Raw genomic sequence first — 14,810 nt, 5'->3', positions numbered from 1 at the left:
CCAGATAGGTTGATCAAAACGTGATATTTGCCTCCTGATATTTTGTTTTTGACTGTGTGGCGTTTGCTCATTCTCCCCATGTCTGCGTGGGTTTCCTCCGGGTGCTCTGGTTTCCTCCCACAGTCCAAAGATGTGCAGGTCAGGTGAATTGGCCATGATAAATTACCCAGAGATGTGTAGGTTAGGTGGGTTACTCTTTGGAGGGTCAGCGTGAATTTGTTGGGCCGAAGGGCATGTTTTACACACTGTAGGGATTCTAGGATTCTAGAAAATCGAATATGCAAAACTGCCTCCCTGATATGGTGGTGAACTGGGTGTGCTGCTGCTCTAGTAAACTAGCTGGGTTGACTAATAGTCTCAATGCGACATGCGTTCAAATACCATTCAAAAGACTGATAGGGGAGCCACTGGGATGTTGTACAACCCCATTGGTTTGCGAATAGAAGGAAACCTTGCTGAGCTTTCCCATTCTGAACCATATATGTGTTCAGTCCTAAAACCAACTTGGGGCTGTTGTCTAACGGTGATAGCTTCCTTATCTCTAGGCGAGGTGACCAGAATTCAACGCCCACTTGCCTTGGAAGGGTGCTACAATGTGAGCAAACACTTCGATTAAAAACAAATCAAATCTACTGAAGAAAAAAACCCAAAGAACTGCGGATGCTGGAAATCTGAAACAAAATCAGAAATGGGTTGGAGAAACTCAGCATCTCTGTGGAGAGAGAGAGAGAAAGGTGAGTCATGTTGAGGGACCCTTCTTCAGAACGCGAATTACCACCAGGGACGGGTAATAAACGTTGGTCCAGTTAGTGACACCCACATCACGTGAATGAATAAAATAAATGTATAAAGAATGATGATAAATGATGAATGCTGTATGTCCTAAAGACCTGCATTGCTGCTCTGTGTCAACCTTCTGTTGTATATCCTCCACAAACACTGCTCCTCACAAAACTGAGGGGACGTGGCTTTGATTTTGAACATCCTAGGAACTAGTTCGGGCCTTCTTGTGAAAGCACAAAGGCTTTTTGCAGTTGGATAATCTACAGCTTCTACTGTTCATATACAACCAAATAAAAGTGCATAATTTTGTCCTTACTGAGGCTCTTACAGAGTAAACAATGTGGAAAGGAATCTCCAATTCAGACGAGTGAGTGTTCCTTTAATGCAGCTTCCAAGCAACATTTTGAAACCAATCCTGCGTGGTTTTAATCAGTGCAACAACCTCTGCTTTTAGATAGTAATGGACTCCTGAAGCTAATTTAAATAATCCTTCAGGCCACTTAAGGAAAGTCTTGTGTTAAGGTGAATGGGAGGCAGCAATAAAGCAGGAGGTCTGCTGTTGGGATTTGAACTCAGGGTTTTGTTAAGTGGAGGAGAATGGATCCCCTTCCCCTCACCTGTGCGTCCAAGCAACGAAATGTTGGGGTAACTATGCAACATCTAACTCTGTGCTAACTCTGTCCATAGTACTGGAGTAACAGTGCCACCTCACTCATGTTCCAGTGCTAATAGCAAACAGCCTGACAGCACCATCAGATACAATCAGGTTAAAAACATGAGATAAAATGAACATTTTTCTGTTGGGTTATCTTACTTAAACAAGGAACATACAGCAGTACAGCAGAGATACAGGCCATTTGGCCCACCATGTCTGTGCTGAACATGTTGCCATTCTTAACCTGCACATGGTCCATATCCCTCTATTCCCTGCATGTCCATCGATCTGTTCAACTACCTCTTAACCACTGCTATCCTATCTGCTTCTACCACCTCTGCTGGCACTGCATTCCAGGCACCTATTACCCTCTGTGCAAAACAAAACTTGCCTCACACATCTCCTTTAAACTTTTCCCCTCCCACTTTAAACCTCTGCTCCCTAGTGTTTGCCATTTCCACCCTGGGCAAAAGACTCTGACTATCCAACCTATCCATGCCTCACATTATCTTATAATTTGGAGGTGCCGGTTTTGGATTGGGGTGTACAAAGTAAAAAACCACACAACACCAAGGTTAATTGGAAGCACTAGCTTTCGGAGCGCTGCTCCTTCATCAGGTGGTTGTGGAGTATAAGATGGTAAGACACAGAATTTATAGCAAAGGTTTACAGTGTGGTGTAACTGATCTTTTCAGACCAGGTCTTTTTCCATATATAGTTTCAGTTACATTACACAGTAAAAGTTTTCTATAATTTCTGTGTCTTATGATCTTATACTCCACAACCACCTGATAAAGAAGCTAGTGCTTCCAAATAAACCTGTTGGATTATAACCTGGTGTTGTGTAATTTTTAACATTATTTTATATATTTCTATCAGGCCTCCAATGCTCTTGTGAAAACAATCCAAGTTTTTCCCAAACTCTTCTTACAGCTAATACACTCCAATCCAGGCAACATCCTGGTAAACCTCTTTTGCATCTCTCCAAAGCCTCCATTTCCCTCCTATAGTGTGGCGACCAGAATTGCACACAATACTCCATATGTAGCCTCACTGAAGTTTTATACAGCTTGGAACTATTACAATAAAATAGGTCCATTAGTTCACCGTGATCCTTTTTTTTTACTTTTAACTAAAATCAATCCACTGTTTTTGACCAGAGTTGGGAGGAGACTCACAGAAACATTGCTCTGGGGAGACAACTTGTGGCCAGAGCTGGGAACTGCATTGCGAAAAAAAAAAGGCAAAAGGGAGATGTTGACATGTTTGGTAAATGTTGATGAAAAACATCACTGAGAACAATAGTACCAATAATTTTTGTACAACAAATAGATTTTTTTAAAAAAACAATGTGTAGATTTTATGATTTTTGCAGAATCTATTTTTTTAATCAGCACTGAAATTTGCATAGTCTGTCACAGAATATATGAATCATATATTCTTTCATCTTTTACTAAATGAGTTGAGTATTTACCTGAATCTCTTCTGGGAATGATACAAGATTATTGACCTAAATTCTTCTTCTTCAAATATTTATTCACTTCCCTTTTAGAAGTTATTACGCCTCTGCTTTCACCACTGTTCCTAGTGAAGTATTCGATGCCCTAGTAACTTTCTGCATATATAAAAAAAACCTTTCAATTTCTTTTTTTCATGGTTTTCATGTTGAAGCTTTTACTCTGTACTTACCCATGCTTGGCCATTGAAATCATTTTCTCTGGTTTACCTCATCAAAAACTTCCATTTGGAATAGCTCAGTTAGATCAAATACTAAAATTCACTGTTCCAGTAAAAATGACCCCAGTTTCTCTTCATCAATAAAGCTCTTGTCCTGTTTTGAATATAGAAGATCTCTGACGTACAACTTCAATAGATTTCACATCTTCCTATAATCGGTCACTCAAAACTAGATGATGTACAGTCAGAGAGGCATACAAATGTACAGCATGGAAACAGGCCCTTCAGTCCAACTCATCCATGCCGACCAGATATCTTAAATTAATCGAATCCCATTTGCCAGTATTTGTCCCATATCTCTCCAAACCCTTCCTATTCATATATCCATCCAGATGCCTTTTAAATGTTGCAATTGCAAAAACCACCATCACTTCCTCTGGCAGCTCATTCCATTCACGTAGCACCCTCTTTGTGAAAAGTTGCCCTTTAGGCCTCTTTTGTATTGTTCCCCATTCAATCTAAACCTATGCCCTCTAGTTCTGGACTCCCCCACCCCAGGAAAAAGACCTTGTCTATTTACCCTATTCATGTCCCTCATGATTTTATCAACCTCTATAAAGGTCACCCCTCAGCCTCCGACACTCTAGGGAAAACAGCCCTAGCTTATTCAACCTCTCCCTAAAGCTCAAACTCTCCATCCCAGCAACATCCTTGTAAATCTTTTCTGAAACCCTTTCAGGTTTCACAACATCCTTCATATTTTATATTGTTTTCATAAACTTCTGTTTTCCAAGTTGAGGTTGAACCTTAAGTACTGGACAAGCGGAGGAAGTCATGTATTTGTCCATCTGCTGCATGGATCCAACTGTTCATGTGTGTCAAGGTTTGGGCTTTTTTAGCCACCAGTCTATTTTAACAATGGAGACTGACAAACCACAGACAACAATACTGTCTCAGTGAGTTTTTATTTTCGTTCAGCCAGTTGTTGCAATTTGGGCTGCGCAGCGATGTAACATCCGAGATAAATCAGATCAATACTTGAAGGGAAACTAAAATAACAGGCCTGCGAGAGACAGCATGAGAATGCAAAGAATTGAGAGATCTTTCAAAGCACCAGGCAGGATGCACTGAATGGGAGAAAGTGACGACAGCAGATGCTGGAAACCAGAGTCGAGAGTGTGTGGTGCTGGAAAAGCACAGCAGGTCAGGCAGCATCCAAAGAGCAGGAGAATCAGCGTTTCAGGTATAAGCCCTTCATCAGGCAGGATGTACCTAATGGTCTCCTTCTGCATTTATCAGAAGTCCTGAATGTTCTGAAATGCACAAAAGATGGATATATCCCCAGGATCTGACCAGTGGAGCGCCACAAGGAACTCTGTGGGAAGCTAGGGAAGTGATTGCTGGGCCTCTTGCTGAGATATTTGTATCATCGATAGTCACAGGTGAGGTGCTGGAAGATTGGAGGTTGGCAAACGTGATGCCACTGTTTAAGAAAGGTAGTAGGAACAAGCCAGGGAACTATAGACCGGTGAGCCTGACCTCAGTGGTGGGCAAGTTGTTGGAGGGAATCCTGAGCGACAGGATGTGCATGTTTTTGGCAAGGCAAGGAATGATTAGGGATAGTCAACACGGCTTTGTGCATAGGAAATCATGTCTCACAAACTTGATTGAGTTTTTTGAAGAAGTAACATAGAGGATTGATGAGGACAGAGTGGTGGATGTGATCTATATGGACTTCAGTAAGGCGTTTAACAAGGTTCCCTATGGGAGACTGGTGAGCCACATTAGATCTCATGGAATACAGGGAGAACTAGCCATTTGGATATAGAGCTGACTTGAAGATAGAAGATAGAGGATGGTGGTGGACAGTTGTTTTTCAGACTGGAGGTCTGTGACCAGTGGAGCGCCACAAGGATCGATGCTGGGTCCACTACATTTTGTCATTTATATTAATGATTTGGATGTGAGCATAAGAGGTACAGTTAGTGAGTTTGCAGATAACACCAAAATTGGAGGTGTAGTGGCCAGCGAAGAGGGTTACCTCAGATTACAACAGGATCTGGACCAGATGGGCCAACAGCCTGAGAAGTGGCAGATGGAGTTTAATTCAGATTCAGATTCAGATGCAAGCTGTTACATTTTGGCAAAGCAAATCTTAGCAGGACTTATACACTTAATGGTAAGGTCCTGGGGAGTGTTGGTGAACAAAGAGACCTTGGAGTGCAGGTTCATAGCTCCTTGAAAGTAGAATTGCAGGTAGATAGGATAGTGAAGAAGGCATTTGGTATGCTTTCCTTTATTGGTCAGAGTATTGAGTACAGGAGTTGGGAGGTCATGTTATGGCTGTACAGGACATTGGTTAGGCCATTTTTGGAATATTGTGTGCAATTCTGGTTTCCTTCCTTTCGGAAGAATGTTGTGAAACTTGAAAGGGTTCAGAAAAGATTTACAAGAATGTTGCCAGGTTTGGAAGATTTGAGCTATAGGGAGAGGTTAACAGGTGGGGCTGTTTTCTCTGGAGCGTCAGAGGCTGAGGAGTGACCTCAGAGGTTTATAAAATCAAGAGGGGCATGGATAGGATAAATAGACAAAGTCTTTTCCCTGGGGTGGGGCAGACCTGAACTAGAATACATTGGTTTAGAGTGAGAGGGGAAAGACAAAAGAGACCCAAGGGGCAACGTTTTCACGCAGAGGGTGATACGTGTATGGAATGAGCTGCCAGAGGAAATGGTTAGTATAATTGCAACATTTAAAAGGCATTTGGATGGATACATGAGTAGGAAGGTTTTGGAGGGATATGGGCCGGGTACTGCGGTGAATTAGATTTGGGTTAGGATATTTGGTCATCATGGACTAGTTGGACTGAAGGGTCTGTTTCTGTGCTGTACATCTCTATGACTCTATGAACTCTACGATGCTTTTCAGGCACAATTTTAGTTTTACAAAAAACTGTGCTGCTTGTTTTTAAGAATTCTAAATATTTATTTATTCTTTTCTATGGTCTGTAGAAAGTTGTAACTCCTGATGTTAGGCTGACAGATCTGTGATGACTTCGTGTATTCCTTCTTACTTACCTGAACAGAGGTATTTCATGGCAATATTTCAGTCCTCTGGCACAACTTCCAAACCCAGAGATGTCTGACAGATTATTATCGGAGTCTCAGATACTTCGTCCCTGATTTCACTAATGCTCATATCATACAAGCCATGACACCTTATAATATTACCATGAGAAATACATTAATTTCTTCATTTCTACATCTTTATCTATGGTCAGCCAAATTACATCTCCTCCTGTGTCCCATTATCACATTTCTTTATAGAATCTGATACAAAGGGTTTAATTAGTATTTCCCCCTTTCATTGATACTCTGAAAGTATGTATTTTTTCCATCTGAACCCACCTCTGCACTTCCACTAACTCTCTTTTCATAACTCTGGGACATCTCCACAGGACCACTTTACAGCGGTGTTGTGGACCTAACCGTCATGGACCAGAAACTCAACTGGACCAACCACATCAATGCCAGAACCACTGGAGCAGGTCACAGGCTGAACATTCCATGGCAAGCGTTGCACTTCCCACTCCCCACAACCATATACGGGAAGAATATGCTCCATTTGCCTGGAGGAATGCAGCATTCAAGAAAACTCAACACCTTCCAAAGCAGCCCACTTGATTGGCAACGCACACAGATACTGATTTCCATCCATAATTTCTAGGCTCTGCTTGATTTTCTATTAGGGCTCTGGCATTATTATACGCCTTCTTATCATGTCTTATTTTTAAGTTCTCTAATCCTCCAGGGTATCTCCAGCTTTTGCTTTTCTTCCTTTCCTTCTTATAAGAATGTATTTTCTGTATCTCAATCAACCGATGTTTCATTTTGAATAATGAATTTGCCTGTTTTAAAGTTAAACACTGTCACCTTTCACGTTTTCCCCTCTGGTTTTGATTGAACCAGATTGTGCTGAGAGTTACTGTTCGCAAGACTTATTTACTTCAAGTCATTCAGCGCAGAAACAGACCCTCGGGTCCAACTTGACTGTGCTGACCAGACATCCCAATCTGATCTAGTCCCATTTGCCAGCATTTGGCCCATATCCCTCCAAACTCTTCCTATTCATATACCCATCCAGATGCCGTTTAAATGTTGTAACTGTACCAGCCTCCACCAATTCCTGAATTCATCTGTTACTCACCCTCAATCTCTTAACCTCATTCTCACTCACTCATACCTTCTATCCACAACCGAAGTCAGGGGAGCAGCGCCAGAATCAGTGAACAGGATGACTCCAGGGAGGATGGGGGGGGGGGGGGGGGGGGGGGGGGGGGGGGTTGGAGAAGAGGGGATGGGAGGGATGGCAGCAGAAGTCTAATAGCCCAGGAAGTTAGGGGATAGGTTGGGGAGGACACAGATAGGGAGGGGGACTGTGTATGTGGTCCATTTATAATTGCCTTTGAACTGAGTCGCTTGCTAGACCACTTCAGAGGACATTTAAAAGTCAATCACGTCACTGTAAGTCTGGATTCACAAGTAGGCCAGACCAGCTAAGGATGGCAGATTTCCCTCCTTAAAAAAGGACATTTGGTGCCAAATCGTGGTTGGCACAGACATGGTGGGCTGAAGGGCCTGTTCCTGTGCTGTAATGTTCTATGTTCTATGGCATGTCATTGTCATTGCCCCATAACAATTATTTTGACAGCTCCAATCTAATAAAGATATTAAAAAATAAGAAATGTTGATTTTAATGCCCTGCAAGTTTTCTTTATGTCTTTGCTCCCTGCATTGCTCAAGGAAGGGTCCTGCAAATGAATGTTCAGTTCCCGGGGACTCTAATGTAAAGCTGCAGGTTTGACAAGCTCAGATATAGCTGCACCCTAAAATTATAATATCGAAAATCAGCAAACAAAATGCTGGCGGAAGTAATTGCCCCAGTTTCGTGACATGTTACTGCATGACATTTACTTTCAATTATTATCCAGCGCTTCACTTTCTCCTTACAACTTTGGAATTCCCATCCTCAACGGTAGTGGATGCACAATCCTCCAATATTTTTAAGGCAGTGCTAGATTGATTCTCGACTACCAAGGGGTTGCAAGACTATCAGGGATGTACAGGAATGTAAAGTAGAAGTTAAAATCAGATCAGCCACAATCTTATTGAATGACCTCAGCTTGAATCTTGCTCATATGTTCATAATTGCCCCTCCATTTGCCATCGGTTACCCTATAGGTCAATTCTCCCTGAGCTCTGCCTTCCCCAAAACGTCTCAATGCGTGCCGGCTTTAACTTTGGGAGAATCCGGCCAACCAATGCTGCATTCAACACCTCGAATATCGACAGTACGGCTGAGAACTGACGATAATTCACAGGGAGAGTCACATGATCTCCCTCTGTCTTCAGCAACCAAAGGGAATTCTGGGGCACGCGCACTGATCTGAACATGTTACACAGGCTCCCTCTGTCAACGTACTCACCAATCAAAAACTCAATCCACAGCTTGTCTTTTTCCAAATCGATTGCTCGGTTGACAGTGATGGTGATTTGGAAAGGCTGACCACGTCTCACAACAAGGTTGCTGCAATCATAGAGCGCTGTATGATGCTGCCTCCTGTTAATGTCATCTGGATTTGGGTGAACGTCAACGCTCCATATCTCCAGAAACGCTTTAATGGAAACAAAAATAAAATGTAAATTCTTTGTCAGACAGTTGAGTTATTTTTATATGCATTGCACTTTGTTTTTAATTCATTCAGGGAGAGATAGTTCTCTCTTCAAGCCATCCTTTTTAAAATGAAGTGCAGCATTAAGTACAATTATTGAAAGCAGAAACACTGGAAGCATACAAGTTGATCAGTACATTTTATACAGATTTCAATTGTATTACCACCCATCAGTTCCACTACATTATAAATCATATAGTTCACACAGTGCAAAAAGAGGCCATTTGGCCCACTGATTCTCCAAAGAGCATCCCACCCAATCCCTGTAACCCTGTACTTCTCATGGCTAGTCCCCCTAACCCGCACATTCCTGGACACCACAGGACAACTTCACAACCTTTCAGACTGTGGGAGGAAACCTGATCATCCGGAGCAAGTCCGCTCAGAGATAATGTGCAAACTCCATCCAGAGAGTCACCCCAGGCTGGAATCCAATCCGGGGTCCCTGTGATGAGACTGAAGTACTGACCACAAAGCCACCCTCCAATCTTTCCTCCCACAAATGCTTCTCAATACGTTGTAGAGCTTCAAACAATCTATTTTTGCTTCAGATGGTTAACATTGCCAATCTCTTTTTAATATTTCTGCGTGAAAATGCTTTAATGCATTTGCTAATTGCAAGTATGTTCATAATACATACCAGCGTTTATAAAGCTCTTATGCAACTTTAAGCTTTTATAACATTGTTTGCATACATGATAAAAACATGCTGTAAGTCTGGATAAAAGCACATTTTTATGTTAAGATAGTGTTGTTGTTAATGATGTATTAATGGTTTTCCATTTCATTCCCATTGTAACACACAAGTTGAGAGGGCAGAGAGGAGGATGGGGTGGGAAGAGAGCAGTATGGAATTGGAACGAACTCTCCTTCTCTTTCCAGCTCACATGTGGATCAGTACAGAGCCCCCCCCCCCCAACCCCCACACCCCACACCTCTTTTCCGATCAGCATCTTGTGCAAGTTCAGCAAGGCTATGGGGTGTTTGAAAATTGAGAATGTATCCTGAGAGAAGCATTCAACCCCAATTTAAACACTTTATTTCCTCCTTTGCAGGGTGTTCCTCAGAACCATCATCACCAATATGGTGAGTGGTACAATGGCCTGCAGAAATATGCATACACCTCACCTTTGCCATATTATGGACTTAGATTACCCTTTAGGACTTGAACCTGAGACTAAACATTGGACAATGATTTGTGTAGAGTCATAGAGGTGCACAGCACGGAAACAGACCCTTCGGTCCAACTCATCCATGCCGACCAGATATCCTAAATTAATCTAGTCTGATTTGCCAGCAATTAGCCCTTATCCTTCTAAACACTTCCTATTCATCTACCCATCCAGATGCCTTTTAAATGTTGTAATTGTACCAGTCTCCACCACTTCCTCTGGCAGCTCATTCCATACACGCACCACCTTCTGCATCAAAAAGTTGCCCCTTGGGTGCCTTTTAAATTTTTTCCCTCTCCCCTTAAAACTAAATGCCTTCTAGTTTTGGACTCCCCTACCCGGAGACAAAGACCTTGTCTATTTACCCTATCCATGCCCCTCATGATTTCATAAACCTCTATAAAGGTCACCCCTCAGCTTCCAACGCTCCAGAGAAAACAGCCCCAGCCTATTCAGCCTCTCCCTGGAGCTGAAACCCTCCAAACCCTGGCAACATCCTTGTAATATCATCAATTCACAAACTCAGCACATAAGGTTTCATACATTTTGAATTTTCAGTCCACTAATGTGCATGACAGCGATTTCGATGTAAACATCAAATCTTGAAATCGTTTGAGTGCTTAGCAGCAGAAATATTTAACACGGTCAGTTTCGCTTTTTACTGTTTCTTATATAAATAGCGTCTCTCTTTATGAGAAGAAATAAAAACACATCTATATCAAATGCTTTGACAGATTCAAAATGAGAGCAGTAATACGGTTATATACATAGCACATGTTTGAAGCTGAACTCAATTCTGAATTTTGTTTTATACAAATGTTACTCCAGAGGTTATATCTGAAATATTCACCATGCTTTAGAATTGTATGTTTGGCAGACATGGCATTTTTGTTCTTCAAAAGATAATTGTAGCTGCCGACTAGAACCATTTTAGCTGCAATAGTTGTTTCATAAAGCTCAGTCCCTCTCTGGGGAAATAGCTTGCTGGCTCTGTCGCCATAACAAAGCACCAATTTAACAATCAGTCAGAGGACGGCTGCTGAATGAGAACACATCAGCTGTGCAAGCTAAGCACTTTAAGATGGTTTTCTGAACAATAGAAAATGTGCAAATGTGAAGTCTCATATATATTAATGGAAATATCTTTGTTCTTTTGCACATCAATTATGAATTAGCTTTAAAAATAACAGCCCCAAAAGGATTGCGTCTATGAGAAACATTCTGGAGTAATGCTGCCTTGCCTCTGTAACTTGATGGAAATGGGTTACGCAGGACAAACATGCAGAATTCTGAAACAGTAATTGTACAATCAAATTAAACCCCATTTCCTTATGTTAGGCTGAAAGAGAATGGAACCTTAACAGCATTTTTAAATCCCTACAGTGCGGAAGCAGACCATTTGGCCCATCGAATATGTACAAGACCTTCTAAAGATCATCCCACCAAGACCCCCTCCAATCCCTGTATTTCCCCTGGTTAACCAACCAAACCTGCAAATCCTTCCAATCCATCTAACCTGCACGTCTCTGCACTGTGGAGGAAACCAGAGCACATCTACGCAGACAAGGGGAGAACGTGCAAATTCCATAGAGACAGTTGCCCGAGGCAGGGATTGAACCCAGGCCCCTGGTGCTGGGAGGCAACAGTGCTACCTACTGAGCCACCCTTAGTGTAGTATGTTTTTAAAAATATCTTTCCCTTTTCATCATGTTTAATACGAAGCCAAAACACATATAAAACAAAGGTGACCAGAGGTAAATAGGAAATTGTAGTCAATTGGCAAAATTAAAAAAAGTCTTGCAATTTTTAAACTTTTGCACTGCTGTTAGGAAGCTACTTTCCATAAATGATCAAAAAGCAGTGAATGTCTGTATTCCATGACAGTCCCCATCACTGGCATTATCCTCACTCATCTTGTGTGATCCCATGTCCAGTATATGGCACAAACCAATTCACATTTCCATAACAGCCAAGGACAATATGAGGTAAAACTTCTGTATGCAACAAATGGTTAGTGTTTGGATTGCACTACCTGATAGGGTGGTGAATATAGATTCAGTAGTAGCTTTTGATAAGGAAGTTCCAGGTAAGAGCCATGAGGGGTGGCAGAGAGTGGCACAAAGGAGGGGTGCAGCTTGTAGAGAAGGAAAGTCACAGTGCGGTCTTCGGATGGTGGGGGTTACCTGATGCACAAAGGGCATCTTCTGAAGATTTCGATCCTTTCAAGTTTTACACTACCTTTCGGTCTATATTTATTCGATATCTTGTATACCTTACTGCTTATCTCTGTTGTACATTTTAGATAGTTTACATTTTAAAACTGAATGCCAATGTTCTAAGCTTTCCTGTCACATGTTGAATAATCAATATGTAACATAACGCCCAGCAACAACAAGCTGCAATGGTGAGGGAGGGCAGCCTCCAACAGCAGGAGGCGACACAGAGGGAGGACACCAAGCAGAGCAGTCAAATGGACCATTTCTGGAGGAAAAGGTGTCTTTGGGGGAAGGAGGCCCCAAGGAGGAGAAGGATCAGACAGATAAAGGATTTTCTCAAACAGTTGTAAACCATATGCTTAATTCCATATAAATGCTGCCTCTTGCTTAGCCTTAAATTTTCTTTCATACTTGTAATAAACTGAGACTAGGGGAATAAAGAATCCCTGCTTCATGATCTTTCAGGCGCCTGTGTATTCAAATCTCACGTTACAGACATGTGCACAGCTAATCCTGCTGCTTTGCTTCACTTTCTAATTCTTAGCTGTAACAAACTATTTTGTAACTAGTTCATCAAATCACAATCAAAAAGTGTGGCGCTGGAAAAGCACAGCCGGTCAGGCAGCATCCGAGGAGCAGGAGAGTCGATGTTTCGAGCATAAACTCCTCGTCAGGAATGTTACTGATGAAGAGCTCATGCTCGAAATGTCGACCTTCCTGTCCCTCAGATGCTGCCTGACCAGCTGTGCTTTTCCAGCACCACACGTTTTGACTCTGATCTCCAGCATTTGCAGTCCTCCCTTTCTCAAATCACAAGAAATACAAGCTTATGTCTACTACTTCCCTTCTCCTCACAGGTTCCTTTGCAACAATTAAAAATAACATCCTTAGCAAAACACAATTACAGAATTCTGCAAAATAAACTTTTGCCCTTGCTTGTTCAATGAATCCATTAATTTTCATTGTGCTTGCTGGACACTTAACTGTTGCAGAGGTCTGGCTCTTTGTCTGGAGTTTTGCTTCAGTTCTGCTGGGAATTTCCTGGGAAAATCTTGCTGGCAGAAATTCTGTGTTAGCTGCTCAACAGGTTTTCATTAGCATTACATCAATAGATCAGGAAAAACCCTGAGGAAATTCACAGCTTTTGTTTCTCTGTTCCTCTCCCCCATTTAAAAATCACAAATTCTCTTTTTCCCCAATTATGCTTCCTTCCTGCTTTAGCAAGTGACCTACTTTTAAAAATACATCTGAATGAAATGAATTCTAAATGTTCATCTTTCAATCTTCAGGCATATAGGGTACATTACCTCCCTTTAAACCTACCGCAAAGAGAAACACAACAGTTTCCCTACTTTTAGTTTCATTCAATCGACATTTGCCTAATAATCTGATCTGTCCATTTTGTCACCATATCCACTATTATCACACGTAAAGAACTGAAAAATTTGCAAGTGTTTACAATTAATTTATCACCTATGACAAAATTTCAAAGTGGAAGCAGCTGATGATTAATTCTCCACTTCAGTGCAAGGCAAAGTGTTCAACTGGATTTAAGAATTGTACAAATCTCATAGTGATGCCACTGGGAATTGATTCTGTTCTGAGGTTTGAGCCGAGATACAGTGACGGGTCAAAGCAAAGGGAACTTTACTGCGTATCTAATCACACAATAATCGACCTCGGGTGTGTTTGACGCAGACACTGGATGCTCAGAATAGTAAGTGTTGTATTAACTCCCCATCTTGTTGAACAAGGACAATCACACAGCAAAGTAATTAGAAAAACACTTTTCATGTTGTTGAATTCATGAATGATTTCAAATCCAATGAATTAGCCATTACAGACAATTTAACTCTTTCCTCCTCACTTACAGTAAAAAAAACTTGTAAAGCTCCAATATTTGAGAGCCAAGAGCAAAGCATTCTTGTAGTAACGCATTATTATGCTTTGCATGCACTTCCATTCCAAAGGTAGCATTATGAACCTATTGTTTTGCTCTAAAGCATTTATGTTTACAGAAACTGTCTCTGGCTCCTTTTTGGTGCAGGAGGCCATTCAGCCCATTGTTTCTGGACTGGCTCTAACACCAAGTCCAATTCTATTATCTAGTGCCAACCTCCTGCCTTTTCCTCATTTCCCTGCCCACGATTATTATCCAAAACAAAAACCATCCAATGCCTCATTGAATGCCTCAATTGAGCCTGCTTCCACCACATTTCCAGACCCTAACGACTCGCTGTGTGAAAATGTTTTTTCTTACATCACTCTCACTTCAGTTGCAGCCTAACGTTATCACTTGAAATACATGCCCTCTCGTTTCCATTTCTTTTACAAGTGGAAACAAATTCACCCAATCCACTCTGTCCAAGCTGCTCATTTTGAAACCTCATCAAAATCTGACCTTTGTCAGATCTCATCGCAGCCTCCTTCTCTCCAGGGAGAACACTCCCAACTTCTTCAATCTGTCCTCATATCTGAGGTTTCTTATCCCTGGAACCTTGCTAGTAAAACGCTTCTGCACTCTCTACAATACATTTGCAACTATCCTATCATGTGACATCTACAACTGCACACGATAC

At 41.7% G+C, this 14,810-nt stretch overlaps 1 protein-coding gene across 2 annotated transcripts in view; it reads right to left on the bottom strand.

The window, feature by feature from the left end:
* Nucleotides 1-14,810, bottom strand: part of LOC140464870 (coagulation factor XIII A chain-like) — a 113,245-nt gene that overhangs the window by 65,302 nt on the left and 33,133 nt on the right. For both annotated transcript variants that reach the window (XM_072560434.1, XM_072560433.1), the window contains exon 3: nt 8,598-8,786. In XM_072560434.1, the coding sequence (XP_072416535.1) occupies nt 8,598-8,786 (189 nt within the window). The remainder of the gene's footprint in view (nt 1-8,597; nt 8,787-14,810) is intronic.

This window comes from Chiloscyllium punctatum, chromosome 41, assembly GCF_047496795.1.
Source record: "Chiloscyllium punctatum isolate Juve2018m chromosome 41, sChiPun1.3, whole genome shotgun sequence".
NCBI lineage: Eukaryota > Metazoa > Chordata > Chondrichthyes > Orectolobiformes > Hemiscylliidae > Chiloscyllium > Chiloscyllium punctatum.
Note: the sequence above shows the minus strand (reverse complement) of the source record. Positions and strands in the feature narration are given on the sequence as shown.